The sequence below is a fragment of the Paramisgurnus dabryanus genome, chromosome 5 (genome assembly GCF_030506205.2).
Source record: "Paramisgurnus dabryanus chromosome 5, PD_genome_1.1, whole genome shotgun sequence".
Classification (NCBI taxonomy): Eukaryota; Metazoa; Chordata; class Actinopteri; order Cypriniformes; family Cobitidae; genus Paramisgurnus; species Paramisgurnus dabryanus.
Genome location: NC_133341.1, coordinates 35,609,826 through 35,625,775, shown reverse-complemented (window position 1 = coordinate 35,625,775; position 15,950 = coordinate 35,609,826). Strand labels below are relative to the sequence as shown.

Genomic DNA, 15,950 nt, shown 5'->3' with positions numbered 1-15,950 from the left:
TGAAATACTGAAATACTTTTTGGTGATGTCACCTTAAACCATAAATAATGTGTACTATAGATTACTGCTAATGTATGTGTATTTTGTTATGAACTCATATATTTTATTTATTTCATGCGCTTCTTAATATCCCTACTAAAAAGAGCAGGTTGGAATCTTAAGGCGGTCGCACACCGGACGCGAAGCTCAGCGTCGCGTCTAGGACAACTCGGAGGTATCGTACACCGGGAGTGCACATTAAATAGGGCGAGCTTAGTCAGATAGCGTCTACTTCAAAATGCAAAGTATACGTTAGCAGCCAATGTTAATCGTTAATGATTTGGAAAAAATATGATGTTTTTTAATGTTAAACTATGTGAGTGGCGCTCTGTGGCGCCACAGGAATTTGAGCAACTTCCTGAGTCGTAGCTGGGTGCCGCGGACAGGTGCCACCTGTCGGCCACAGTGTGTGTATACAATGTGTTTGATTTTTTTAGAACGGCGCGGCGCTGAGCTGCGTGTCTGGTGTGCGACCCCCTTTAGACTGGTTTTAGCTGATTTAGCTGGTGTAGCCATCTGGCTTTAGTGGGGTTTTGTGCATTTTTTTTATGCTGAGAGACCAGCTGACTCACCAGCTAAAACCAGCTGACCTACCAGTTTGGCCAGGCTGGAAGACCAGCTAAAACTGCTTTGCCAGGCTGGGAGGAACAGCTACTTCTATCTTAAACCAGCTAAGACTAGCCAACCCGCATAGCCAAGCTGGTTTAAGCTGGTGAGTCAGCTGGTCTTCCAGCCTATTACACCAGTTAAAACCAGTCTGGGAGACCAGTTAAAACCAGCCAAACATCTTTACTGTTTTTAGCTGGTGTTTACATGTAGAGATTAGGCATGCCCCGGTTACCAGTTTCAAGCTATACCGAGGTTTTAAAGACTCAACTACAAAAATTTTCTGTGATACCTTTTCCAAAATGAATTAAATTAAGGTGAAACACAGAAAAATCGGCAGACAACATAAGTAGCAAAATACAGCGGCTATGAATAAACTTTTAAAGCGAGCGTATTAATAATGTAACGTATAGAAGTGGGTGCTAAGTTAAGCCAATGTCAGCTGATTACCCGGAGTTGAAAAACCCCCTAGGAGAAAATACTTTTTTTAGCCAGGAGGGAAAAAAGTCCTAGGAGGAAAAAACCCATTTTTACTTTAAAGCTTAATGCTGATGATTTGATTTCTTTTGAACAGGTTCACAGTAATAACATGTTCAGTCGGGGTGTGAAGATCTTCTCATCTGTATCCTGTGTCTTTAAACTGTACCTCATCTCTGAGTGGCAACCGGAGCCGGTGGAGTTTCACACCGTCCTGGACGATCGGAACCCGAGCGCTCGCTACGTGACGATCCCGTTGAAGCACAGGTCGGCCACGGCTTTGCGCTGTCGCTTCTACTTCGCTGACACTTGGATGATGTTCAGCGAGATCTCATTCCAGTCTGGTATGAAATATAAACAGCTCACCTTTCCATTCCACTCCTTTTCAAAGTGTTTCCTTTGTAGAAAAAAATGTAGGCACCACTGCGTAATGCTTTTCCTGTCATTATTTCCAGCATCTTAATTTCCACTTTGACACCCAGAACTTCTACATTTGTTAATCCAATCTAGCTCATTCTTCTTCTCCACCTCATAGTTTCACATCTTACAGCAAAGTGAGAGACAAAATTCTCGTCTAGTTTATTGGTTGTACGTTTGCTTGTACAAAGATAAATAAAAAATAAACTAAGTTGGTGTCATTTCAATGTACTTATTTTGCATTGCAGCTACTAATGTGCTTCCTACCCAGAAGCCACCAGTGTTGACCCCACCTTCATATGAGGTGAACAGCAAAGCACAAAGTACGACACAGAAACCAGGTAAAGAGTTACCATGCTTAAATGAATGAACTGTGGCTATATCAGATTGCATTATGCTACTTATTTATGCAGAACTAAATGATATCAAAAACGTTTTATACAGGAGGTTTGTTTTTGTTAGTGCCTTAATGTCTAAATGTACATTATCTGCATGCAGATACTGCATACATTTGGTAAGGCTGCTACTTATCAAATATTGCATGAAATAATACGCCTAAGGGGACGTTCACATATCGCTTATTTTACGTGCTCAAGTTTGTTATTTAAAATGTAGGCGTGCGGTATAATGGAAGCGACGTGCTCGTTTTTTCCAGGCATTTCCACACCGAGTTAAAAACATACAAGAACCTACGCGCCTAGCGTTTTTAGGCGTGACATGTGAACGGCCCCTTATTTGGTCTGCCGCCATCTTGATTCTTAACCGAGGCTGTGAGGGATGGACGTTCAGAGCGTGAGCATTAACTCTATTGTTTTGTATCAGGGTGCTGGTCATTCAGCCATTAAAACACTTGACAATTCATTGTTGTACAATTTCCACAGGACAAAGAACCTCAGAAAACATAGATTGTTAAAATAGGAAGGGACATGTGACCTACTTTGGGATGAGAATAGTGCATTGTGTATATAATATCTGTTTTGGATATTAGCCTGCTAATATAGTAGAGCATTGCATTAGAAGCGAAAAGGCTTATGGGTTCGACATGCCAATGTATATCTAAAATCATCTGCCAAATATATAAATGTAATGTACTGTATAAACCCTTTATGTTACTTCAGAAGAAAAGACAACACCAAAGACCGGCTCACCTGAAGAAGGCAGTACATCGATTCTGATTGGCTGTCTGGTGACTATTATTCTCCTATTGGTGGTGATCATCTTCCTAATTTTGTGGTGCCAGTACGCATGTAAAGTCCTGGAGAAGGTATGTGCATGTGTGTTTCATCCATTCTTTAGGTTATAATGATAGCAATTTTAATTTTTTTTTTTTTTTTTTTTATTGCATGTTCATTTAACATTACAGAAAAGAAAACGTACAACATTACATAACATACATAACATGGGGAGACGCATAACAGACAGCAATTTTAAAAGTTACTTTTATAAGTTCATTTTAGATGCTGCTCATCATTTGTGGATCAACAGTTTACAACTTTTAACTTCTCTCTTTAATGGATAGTTCAGGCAAAAATTAAGATTAACATTAAGACTAAAATGATGAGCCCCATTCACTTCCATAGTAGGAAAAAGAATACTATGGAATGAATAGGGCTCACTAATGGTTAAGTTCCAAACATTCCTTAAAATATCTTACTTTGTGTTCATTAAAACAAAGACAGTTATACAGGTTTGTAACAACATGAGAGTGAATAAATGATGACAGAATTTTCTTTTTTGTGTGAACTATCCCTTACATTGTCCTAGAGTTCTCGTAAAGTTATCATTAGACATGCTGTTTGGATTCTCTTGTTAATGTGACGTCACACTGATAAATACTTAAGAGTGTTCTATGTATTAATCATGTAGGTAAACACACCTTTCTTTATCTATTTCTTGCTCAGGCTCCGAGACGTATTTTAGACGAGGATGTGACAGTGCGTCTGTCTTCTAGTAGTGACACTATAATCCTGCAAACTCCACCGGTGCCGCCTCGTGTCTCCCTCGACCCACCTTACGAAAGGATCTTTCTCCTGGACCCCCAGTATCAAGATCCATCTGCGCTACGAAAACTTCCAGAGCTGTCTCAAAGCGCAGAATCATCTGGTACACACACAGTTAATCATCCTTTACATACAAATGCACTCACATACACAGTCTCTGTTTTAAACCCAAAATAGGACTGTCTACATATAGGGAGCTACCATACAGGGATCTTATGCAAAATAGAGCCTCATAAGTGACAGATGTGAAATGCATCCTGAAATACAATGCATCATATTGTTTTTAACACTTTATGAGGTGGGAGCATGATGCCTATGTGATCATCTCACAGGGGTTTGGTAGAACGTTCTAGTTTAGTCTCTAACACCTAGCAATATGTTTCCTTGATTTCCTTTCTGACACTGACCTCTTTCTTCTCTTAAGAAGAAATATTTTCTATTTCACCTAAACTCACTGAACTTTAATATGCATTTGTTGATTTCTCGTAAATCATTTTGCACGCTGCCTGTCAATGCTTTTCCTTTCTTTATCCTTTAGTCCTGCGCTCTTTAGCTTTTACACTACTGCTGCTGTCTGTGAACTTCATCTGTTATCACCCTGAGGACTTTATGAGGGTAAGAGCCGATGCTACTGTAGATTAAGAGTTTGGTTCCAAAGCACAATAAATCCATTTTGACTAATTTGGGTAAGAATGTGTTTTCTATACCAAGAAAGTGACTAGATGAAAACCACTATTTTCTGTTACAAACTTTCACATCGCATCTTTAGGTTATAATAACATACAAAATTCAAATCCATAATTTGATTTTCAAAGATTTATTATAAAAACTTATTTTTTTTGCAAAATGCAATAAATCCATGACAGTTTTTTTTAAATGCTATAAATCTATTGAATCAATATGAAAGTTATTTTTTTTATATTTTTCTTACATTCAACTTCTAAATTTGCATTTATCTTTGCCATGTTATATTCATTTAGTTGACATGTTGTATACACTGAATAAAAAAAAACATTAATGGCATTAACCAAAACACTTACTTTGTCATATTAAGAACACTGTCATTGCTGCTGTCATCCTTGGGACGTCGTCGCTGAACGTTTTTGACAGCGATCAGCTGTAAAATGTTTTGGTCCTGCTCGATTTTTGTTGACTTCGCGTAAAATAATGGAAAGATACCCTGGGGTGCTTACGTTTCTTTCCCGCCACAGAAAACCACCACAGGTTAATGCCATCAAAATTTGTTTTTTGTTTGTTTGTAGATGAGGAAAACTAGGATTCTGTGTGTATTCAACGCACCGCCATTATTGTTTACAATGCGTGGAATGGTGCGCTGTGATTGGTTGATTGGCATTCTGCATATAAGGAGAACTGGGGTTTGTCGCGGTTTAGAAAAAAGGGAGAAAATATGACTTTGCTTTAAATGAAGAATTTACTTTTTAGTACTGATCAGATACAATACTGATTTCGGCAGTAAATAGATTTTTTTAAATGGGATTTATTGCGTTTTGGAACCAAACTCTTCAGATGTTCTTCTGCACTTCAGTTTGTCTATCTCACGTTTGTATTTGGTTCAAGCGAACTAGTACAGTTATTCCTCTGTTCTTTATTTGCACTGCTTTCTCTTACGGTTGTCACTGTTAAAGGCACAGTATGTAGGCTTATCACCACTAGAGGTCGCTATTAACAATAACAAAGGCGAAGCTTAACTCTTTCACCGCCAGCGTTTTTTAAAAAAGTTGCCAGCCAGCGCCAGCGTTTTTCATGATTTTCACCAAAGTTTAAAGACGGAAAATCTCGTCATACGCGGGGAAGCGTTTTCTCTTAATTGATGAGATATCTCGTCAATGGCAGTGAAAGAGTTAAAGAATTCAGTTTCATAAAAAATAAATTCTGAAAATTTACTCACCCCCATGTCATGCAAGATGTTTATGTCTTTTTTTGTTCAGTCGAAAAGAAATTAAGTTTTTTGAGGAAAACATTCCAGGATTTTTCTCCATATAGTGGACTTTAGAGGACCTCAACAGTTTGCAGTTTCAACGCAGCTTCAAAGGGCTCTAAACAATCCCAAACGAGGCATAAGGGTCTTATCTAGCAAAACGATTGTCATTTTCGCAAAAAAAACCAAAAAATTTTAACCACAACTTCTCTTCTTGCACTAGCCGTGTGATCTTACATATTACCTAATCAGATCGAAAGGTCACGCATGTCCCATGCAAAACTACTGCTCAAGTGTAGAGAAAGAAGATTGTGGAATGATACTAATTAAAATCTTTGTGTGGTTTTTTTGTCTTAAATGGTCTTCAAGTGTGCGTTTCAAATATGTAACGTGTGACTTTTCAACGTAATTATGTAATGGCGTGTCACAAGGCAAGTGCGAAGGAGACTCGTGTTTCTATAATCTTAAAGGGACACTCCATTTTTTTTTAAATATGCTCATTTTTCAGCTACCCTAAGAGTTAAACATTTTATTTATACCGTTTTGGAATCCATTTAGCCGATCTCCGGGTTTGGCGCTACTACTTTTAGCATAGCTTAGCATAATCCATTGAATCTGATTAGACCATTAGCATCACGCAAAAAAATAACCAAAGAGTTTGATATTTTTCCTATTTAAAACTTGACTCTTCTGTAGTTACATCGTGTACTAAGACCGACGGCAAATTAGAAGGTTTTTTTTAGGCCGAAAGGGCTAGGAACTATACTCTTATTCTGGCATAATAATCAAGGACTTTGCTGCTGTAACATGGCTGCAGGAGGTGCAATGATACTATGCAGCCCCCAAAAACAGTCCCCTGCTATTGAAAGTTACTGGGCGCTGCGTAATATCATTGCTTAAGAAAGAGTCAGGTTTTAAATAGGAAAAATATTGAAACTCTTTGGTTATTTTGGTTATAATGCTAATGGTCTAATCAGATTCAATAGATTATGCTAAGCTATGCTAAAAGTGGACCAGCCAGACCCGGAGATCGGCTGAATTCGATTCCAAAGCGGTAAAAATGTAATGTTTAACTCTAGGGGAGCTGGAAAATGAGTATATTTGCAAAAAAATTGGAGTTTCCCTTTAAGTTTCTCATTGTTTGTTAAATGAACTGATGTCATATCTATCCCTGTTTCTTCAGCCTGTGGTGGAGGATATGCCGAGCCGGATGTTACTCTGTGCACCCCTCATCAGTGTTTTCAGAGCAGTGTGCCTCACTACGCCGAAACGGATATCATAAGCCTTCAAGGGGTCACCGGGAGCAACATGTACGCCGTTCCCGCCCTCACCGTCGACTCTCTCACTCGTAAGGACATTTCTGTGGCTGAGTTCCCTCGAGAGCGTCTTCTGTTCAGAGAGAAACTGGGAGAAGGCCAGTTCGGGGAGGTGAGTCTGGATAATACGCACTGGGAGAGAAAATTACATCCAAACCACAGCGGGAGGATTTTGTTGCTGTGTTTGTGCTTTTGTACACAGATGATTTGTCCGTCACTGGGTTACTGGTGATGTTATTGCACACAACATTTTGTTTTATATACAGACTGTTCTGAAATGTCTGATGTTTGATCACTGAAACTAATGTTATTAGTTTGTAAACATTGTGTTATTTTTTTAATAAAGCAAATAATTGGGATTATAGAGTGTGAGGGTAGTATGTCATGCTAAAACCTTTTTAGATCGTTTAACTATCAGTTTGTTGCTGTGGTGATACCGTATTACTTGTAGTATGCTTTACATGCTGGCACTGTATGATTACTGTATTCATATATCAATATTCAAAAAATATAGTAGTCTTCCTGCGCATGTACTGTACATGTATGCATGTCCTTACCTGGTGACGTGTGTCCAGGTGCATTTGTGCGCAGCCGAGGGTTTGTCAGAGTTTCTGGGAGAAGGCGCCCCGTTACCCGAGCAGGATGGCAGACCAGTGCTAGTAGCAGTTAAACAGCTCAGAGCTGACGCCACCAGCAATGCCAGGTATGAAAAAGTAACAACACAGCTACTATAAATAAAAAATATAACTTGCTGCAGTCTGTCATTTTTGCATCTCTATCGCCACCTCTGTTTGAAACATAAAACTGCAGGTTACTTTACGTACGTATCTTTACGAGTTGAAGTCATGTGACGTCACTATTTTTTCCCATGAAATCCAACCTGACAGTTTAAATTATAGGTCATTATTATAACCATACCGAATCGTTGAAGTCATGTTGAATCGTAGTAAAGTAAGGAGACATGCACACCAAGGCGTTTATGTCGACGTATGTTTCCAGTGGAAGCACCGCGCTTTTCAAAACCGCCAGCAGCTGGCTTTTTTTTACCGGCGCGCTCTTTTTGCTCAGCGCTGAACGGCAAGAGATTACATTTTTTAACTTTGGGTGAAACACTCAGCTCGTCAATGTCACTTTTAATTCGCACATCCAATCACGGTGGAGGAGGGGTGAGACAAATATCACAACAACCAAATGACCCATTGTTCAATGACTAATAAACAAAGTAAAAGTGTCATAGCAACCAAAGCGCTCCGCTGAAAAAAGCTGTCAAGCGCCTACAGTCGGCGTCCCCCTGGCGTTAGCCGCATTGAACGCTTTGGTGCACATTAGGGCTGTCACAATGATTAAATAATCGTCTCATTGCGATTGTTTGACCTCATCGTGATGATTTCAGATCACCGCAATGATTGCACATCTCTCTTAAAAACACAAGGGGGAGCTGCAGCGTCTGTATAAACGAGACAGTATCAGATTACTTTTAAATGTGTTATGTGTATTATTTTTTCTGCCAGGTAAACCTTGCAAAAGATTTAATTTTATAATCACAACAATATGTGAAAATTATTTCATAAACAAATTGACAGCCTTGCCAAATCAGAAATAAGCAAAAAGATAAAAAAAATTGGCAAGTGCTTTTTGTTTAAAAATACCAACGCTTTATTTAAATAAAATTTTTATTGTAATATTTATTTATTTATTTCCAATTATTTCATTAAATTTTTATTTTTTGATTCGTAAGTTAATATGTTAGTTATATTTTTTTATATTTTTGTTTAATAAACAGACAAATTGATTTCTTTATTTGAACTAGCATGTAGCACTGTTGGTCCTCCATATAATAACAAGTATAACCAAGTTTTCAGAAATAACTGTACAGCATTTTGTTCATTCCTATCCAATATTTTGTAAGTGTGTCATTGACCTTGATCTTTTGTCTCTCACTAGAAATGACTTCCTGAAGGAGATAAAAATCATGTCGCGTCTCAATAACCCCAACATCATTCAGCTGCTGTGTGTTTGCGTAAGCTCGGACCCTCTCTGCATGGTGACCGAGTACATGGAGAACGGGGATCTCAACATGTTCCTGTGCCAGCGAGAGATCGAGAGCACACTTACACATGCCAACAACATTCCCTCTGTCAGGTGCGTCTATCGTGATATATTTACACGCTTTCATCTCCAGACCAGGGTCAGGATCCCTTTCATTCGAGTCAGAGTCGAGCTTAACATTCTTAACCTTTGGATTCTTCGCATTAACCTTTGAGCTTTAAATCAGCTCTGTAGATATGATAAAAAACATCTTTAAATATGATTCAGTGTCCCCTCTCCACATCATTTTTTGGTTTTTGTCTCTTTGCAGCATAGCTGATCTGTTGCACATGTCGGTGCAGATCTCATCTGGCATGAAGTATTTGGCTTCTCTGAACTTTGTGCATCGCGATCTTGCCACACGCAACTGTCTCCTCGACCGCCATCTCACCATAAAGATCTCTGACTTTGGCATGAGCAGAAACCTGTACAGCAGCGATTACTATCGTATACAGGGCCGCGCTGTACTGCCTATACGCTGGATGGCCTGGGAAAGCATCTTGTTGGTCAGTGCAAACCCATAAAATCATTTGAAAAGCAACTATTTTTTAAAGATTAGTTCACCAAAAACTAAAGCTGAAAATTCTGTCATCATTTTCTCATCCTCATGTTGTTCTAAACCTGTATGAAATTTATACAGGTTTATAACAACATGAGGATGAGAAAAAATTATAACAGAATTTTCATTTTTGGGTGAACTATCCCATTAAGTAACCAGTTGTGTTATAAGTAGGGCGTAATAAGTAATAACGCATTAACGCAAATTCATTTTAACGCCACTAATTTTATTAACGTGCCATTAACGCAACACGCGATTTCTGTTTGGTCTAGCCCACAGCTGGATGAATTGAGACGCAGCAAGTGATCCTTGCTGTCTAGATGAGTCGGAGGTTTTCATAAAAATAAGAACATTTAAGCTCTCGTCTAGCGAATCCAATGCTCTAAATGGTCATTTAACATCTAAAATGATATTTATTAGTGATGCACCGATGTATCGGCCGCCGATATTTATCGGCCGATTTTTGATGAATTTGAAACCATCGGCATATCGGCAATAGCACGAGAAAGGCCGATACCGATTGTTTATTAATTAACTGCATAAAGAAATCCATTATATGTAAAAAATAAGTTCATGTCGTTAATAAAATAAATGCTGAATAGCAAAAAACCACCTTTGAAGGTTGTCATGTTGTCTTATTATATTTGTTTTAGCTTAATTTGTGCCTCTCTTATTATGTTGGTCAGTTGAATGTTAATTAGATACAATCCATGTTCAGTAAAAATAATTTGATGCAGAAATAAACTAGCTAATAGACCAACTGTATAGTATTGTATACAAGTGTTTAATATCGGTATCGGCATCGGATTTTGGCCAGAAGTTGTCTGTTTAAATCGGTATCGGCCCAAAAAAATCCTATCGGTGCATCCCTAATATTTATCTATACGTCAAGACTCAAGACTTGCTTGATGTTAAAATAATTATAAAGAGAGAGAAAGTTCGGGACCTGATTGATGTTAAAAGAGTTATTAAGAGTGACAAGACTCAAAAGCGATCTTCCTGGCGCTGACGTCTGAAGCGCATGCACACAACGGCGCGAGTGTGCAACCCTGATATGTATAGATATCAAATTGTTTTTGCTTTGCGTAAACAGGTGTAGTTCTGTCATGTTTTGTCAGATTGCAACAAATCATGCATTGTTTTGAAGTTTTTTAATAGAGAATGTTAAAATATAAATAACTTATTTTTGAAAATTTGCTCATCCCAACTCAATTTACCAGCACAGGTCACAAATGATGCAGCAGCAAACGGAAATGGAGAAAGAACAAGGTCTTCTAATGGAAAAATCATATATAAAACTATGGTTGATGATTCTGTTGAAAGTGTAAACAGGCTGTTGTAGACATATACCTGTATATAGCATATATATATTTGTCCAAATCCAAGTTGATTAGAGCATTAAAAACTGTTCAATTTAGGTTAATTTAGAACAGATAAAAATGTGAACTTAATTTATGATTAATCGCGAGTTAACTCATGAAATCATGCGATTAATCTAGATTAAATATTTGAATCTATTTACAGCCCTAGTTATAAGTTAACTCTTTCCCCGCCATTGACGAGATATCTCGTCAATTAAGAGAAAACGCTTCCCCGCCAATGACGAGATTTTCTGTCTTTCCGCAATACCGCTATTATCCACCAGGTGGCGCCCTTCCGCAACTTTCTAAAACCGGAAGTATTGCCCTATGGCAAGCTGCTGCATGTCCGTGTCTGTTTTAAGATCGCTCTGAATGGGAACTCTATGAAAAGTCTGTCACAAAAATGGAATTATCTCTGCTTTTTGCTCAAAATATGGTGTTTTTGCAAAAACCTACCCATATTCAAAAGCTGATTGCAAAAGAACCACTAAAGGTAGGATGAAACGTTTTTTTTTTTGTTTGAAAGCAGAGGGTCTGTTCTTTCATTTGGTATATTGTATGTTTATATATTTAAAGAAGAACATTTTCTGGAAGGCATTAAACTTTGGTGAAAATCATGAAAAACGCTGGCGCTGGCTGGCAACTTTTTTTAAAAACGCTGGCGGTGAAAGAGTTAAAGATATCTGTTCAAAATGTCTTTGTTTTTCAATAAGCATCATGTGCTTATGTTTGTGCATGTTTGTGTTTTAGGGCAAGTTCACAACAGCTAGCGATGTTTGGGCTTTCGGAGTAACTCTTTGGGAAATCTTCACTCTCTGTAAGGAGCAGCCCTATAGTCTTCTGTCCGATGAGCAGGTCATCGAAAACACAGGAGAGTTTTTCAGAAACCAGGGCAGACAGGTATGCACACTAATACACCAAACCCAGCTTGAGTTTATTTATTTGCAACCATATTCAATAAAATATATATTGGATTTGAACAGTTTGCACAATGGCTTGAGCTAGTGGAAGTATTTGCAGTATGTGGGTGGTTTTTTTTAAATTGCTGGTATATTTGGTCTCCAAATGGTTTTAAATTTAAAATTATTTAAATAAGTTTTTTACTTATTGTCACGTAGGCCGGTCACGATAGCTACTTTACATAAGTCAGTTAATTGTCCCAGAAATAATGGTGATAGTCGACAGTATTGTCTTTTTAAAGGATTAGTCAATTTTCTTGGATCCAGATAATTTACTCCACCACCATGTCATCCAAAATGTTGATGTCTTTCTTTGTTCAGTCGAGAAGAAATTGTTTTTTTGAGGAAAACCTTCCAGGATTTTTCTTATTTTAATGGACTTTAATAGAGCCCAACATTTAATACTTAACTCAACAATTAACAGTTTTTTTCAACAGAGTTTCAAAGGACTCTAAACGATCCCAAACGAGGCATTACGGTCTTATCTAGCGAAACGAATATCATTTTTGACAAGAAAAATAAAAAATATGCACTTTTAAACCACAACTTCTCGTCTATCTCCGGTCCTGAAAGCGCCAGCGCGACGGTCACGTGTTACATATATGAAACGCACATTTGCGGGCCATTTTAAACAATAAACTGACACAAAGACATTAATTAGTATCATTCCACATACAACAATGTCGTAACGGTCCTCTTTCTCCACACTTGTAAACACTGGGTTGTAGTTTTGCATTCGTCCTCTGTGACCTCTTGACGTGAAGACATTTTATGCGAGGTCGCGCTGGCGCTTTCAGGACCGGAGATAGACGAGAAGTTGTGGTTTAAAAGTGCATATTTTTTATTTTTCTTGTCAAAAATGATATTCGTTTCGCTAGACAAGACCGTAATGCCTCGTTTGGGATCGTTTATAGTCCTTTGAAACTCTGTTGAAAAAACTGTTAATTGTTGAGTTAAGTGTTAATGTTGGGTTCTATTTAAGTCCATTAAAATGAGAAAAATCCTGGAATGTTTTCCTCAAAAAACATAATTTCTTCTCGACTGAACAAAGAAAGACATCGACATTTTGGATGACATGGTGGTGAGTAAATTATCTGGATTTTTTTTTTTAAGAAAATTGACTAAGACCATTTTATGTCACTGATTATATATGAAAGTAAAATAGCATAATAATGCAAGTACATCCTTTCTAATAAAACATCTTAGATTTTTAAGAATATTAAGATGAAAAATATGAAATATTAATTGAAATTTAAAAAAATCTAGAAAAAAATATTCAAAATATTTAAATCATAAATAAATATTATAAAATATGCATTTTAATTTTAAATAGATAATAGTCATTGGTCAGTTTAAATCATGACTTCACAGGGTTTATTGCTTTAGACGAGTGCATCTGTGAGTATACACCATTATCTGCAGTGCCGTTTATAATAGCTACACCTCAGATCTAAACACTAAATCAGTGGTCTCCAACATAAAATCAACAAGTAAAACAAAAAAGTTGCTATATCAAAAAGTTAACCATTTAAAAAAGAAGTAGCCCTCCAGATTGTTTTTAAAAAATTAAATAAGAATAAAATAAGTTTGGACACCAAATGTACCTGCAATTATATAATTACCCATGTATTCAAACAAAAGTTAATTAAGTTCAGATGAATGTCTCATTATCTGTAAAAAGTTTCAATTGAAATGAATTTATTTTAAAAGAACAAGAACAGCATGATCACATTTTCACTCTCTCTCCCATTTAGATTTTACTCTCCGCACCGCCGCTCTGTCCATCCTCTCTGTTTGAGATCATGATGCGTTGCTGGAGTCGAGACATTGCCGACCGGCCCTCATTTCATAGTTTGTACCGGGCCCTGCGAACTTTTGCTCCACCCTTATGACTGACATCTGCTCTACTTAAACAGCCCGGAGGTAAACTGTGAGCATGACTATTGGTCGGGAAGCGTTGCCCTTCCTGTAGATGGTCAGTGAACTCAAGCAGGAGCTTTATAGCCACAATGTAGCGTCGTCAGAACGTTAGGAATCCAATGGAGGAGAGATCCGGAGATTATGACGCTTCACAAAAGGCATTTATATGCTCATCTCCATTGGGACCCAAAGAGCTTTTTCCAATCCATAGACACTTGAGAGGTTTTTTTTTTACTTTCCATTGTTGATTACAATTCTTTTTCTTCTTTTAATCACAAATGATATTTCTCTTTGTTTTTTTACAAAAGAACAGTGACTCTTGAGCCTACTTTGTATTTTAGGTGTAAAGAACCAACTGGACGAATGTTGTATTTGTCTGAACTGTGGTTGTGTATTGTTAAGCACTGCTGTCTGTTTTTATCTCATTTTTGTCATTCATTGTCTTGTCTTGTCTTGTTCTTTATTTGCCCCCACACTGGAGTTTTTATGTCTTATTATTCTGAATATGTGGATAGTATGATAAGAAGTGTTATGCTTTCTGAATATGAATGTTTTACAGGTTCTTTGGATTTAGCCGGGTTGGAGACGTTCTCCGCCTGGATCTAGCAGAACTACTGTAATGGTAACATTAAAACCCTTTCAGAGGAGAAACGAGAGGGTTCTAGAGCCAACAATGGACTGATGTGCAATTGAATGCACTGTTTCTTAACCCCCGATTTGCCACTTCACTTCAACATGTGCCTTAAAGGTGTAGATTTTTAGCGGCATCTAGCTATGAGATTGTGAATTGCAACCAACTGCTCAGTCCACAGCTCACCTTTCCCTTTCGAAACGCATAGAGAAATTAAGAAAGCTGCCACACGACAAACATGTCATCGTCTGAGACAAGGTAGTGACGAAATGCACTCTTTAGAGCTGTTTGTCCCTTTAGGGCTACTGTAGAAAGCGGTGACCCGCGGGGTATGTAGATAAAAACGGCTCATTCTGAGGTAATAAAAACAATACAGTTCATTATATAAGGTATTTTGATAATATAGTTATGTTTATTATATTTCATGTCTGTCAAGAGATCCTCCTAAAAGTTACATAATGCACCTTTAATGCACAGAATTGTTTTTGCTTTGTCTTAGAGTTATGTTGATTATTAAAGGAATATTCCATTTTCTTAAAAGAAAAATCCAGATAATTTACTCACCACCATGTCATCCAAAATGTTGATGTCTTTCTTTGTTCAGTGGAGAAGAAATTATGTTTTTTGAGGAAAACATTGCAGGATTTTTCTCATTTTAATGGACTTTAATAGAGCCCAACATTTAACACTTAACTCAACACTTAACAGTTTTTTTCAACGGAGTTTCAAAGGACTATAAACGATCCCAAACGAGGCATAAGGGTCTTATCTAGTGAAACGATTGTCATTTTTGACAAGAAAAATAAAAAATATGCTCTTTTAAACCACTACTTCTCGTCTAGGTCCGGTCCAGCGCGACCTAACGTAAATGCGTAGTGACGTAGGGAGGTCACGTGTTACATATATAAAACGCACATTTGCGGACCATTGTAAACAATAAACTGACACAAAGACATTAATTAGTATCAGTTGACATACAACAACGTAGGAACGGTCCTCTTTCAACACACTTGTAAACCCTGGGGCGGAGTTTCGCTTTAGTCCTCTGTGACCTCTTGACGTCATGCCGTATTGCGTGGGGTCACGCTGGCGCATCACGACCGGATCTAGACGAGAAGTTGTGATTTAAAAGTGCATATTTTTATTTTTCTTGTCAAAAATGACAATCGTTTCGCTAGATAAGACCCTTATGCCTCGTTTGGGATCGTTTATAGTACTTTGAAACTCCGTTGAAAAAAACTGTTAAGTGTTAAGTTAAGTATTAAATGTTGGGCTCTATTAAAGTCCATTAAAATGAGAAAAATCCTGCAATGTTTTCCTCAAAAAACATAATTTCTTCTCGACTGAACAAAGAAAGACATCAACGTTTTGGATGACATGGTGGTGAGTAAATTATCTGGATTTTTCTTTAAAGAAAATTGACTATTCCTTTAAGTAAAGACACATCTGCCTTGAAGAGTCCAGTAAAAATGTGCTAAGCTAAGCATATTTTTTAACCAAATTACAACATTTTTACTTTTAATGTTGTTTGAGGTTGATATAATATTATTATTTGAATATCTAACAAAAACCAGGATTTCAGATTTTGACAAACTTCAAAACTCTTCAATTGCATCGTTGTTAAATCAAGATTTTAAA

The 15,950-nt window shown here is 37.4% G+C and overlaps 1 protein-coding gene across 1 annotated transcript in view; it reads left to right on the top strand.

The window, feature by feature from the left end:
• Positions 1–14,855, top strand: part of ddr2l (discoidin domain receptor family, member 2, like) — a 48,376-nt gene extending 33,521 nt beyond the window's left edge. The window contains exons 8-17 of the mRNA XM_065250954.2: positions 1,220–1,466; positions 1,788–1,880; positions 2,658–2,803; positions 3,441–3,642; positions 6,662–6,906; positions 7,370–7,497; positions 8,739–8,936; positions 9,154–9,388; positions 11,553–11,702; positions 13,516–14,855. Of these exons, the coding sequence (XP_065107026.1) occupies positions 1,220–1,466; positions 1,788–1,880; positions 2,658–2,803; positions 3,441–3,642; positions 6,662–6,906; positions 7,370–7,497; positions 8,739–8,936; positions 9,154–9,388; positions 11,553–11,702; positions 13,516–13,653 (1,782 nt within the window). The 3' untranslated portion in view covers positions 13,654–14,855. The remainder of the gene's footprint in view (positions 1–1,219; positions 1,467–1,787; positions 1,881–2,657; positions 2,804–3,440; positions 3,643–6,661; positions 6,907–7,369; positions 7,498–8,738; positions 8,937–9,153; positions 9,389–11,552; positions 11,703–13,515) is intronic.
• The last annotated feature ends 1,095 nt before the right edge of the window (positions 14,856–15,950 follow it).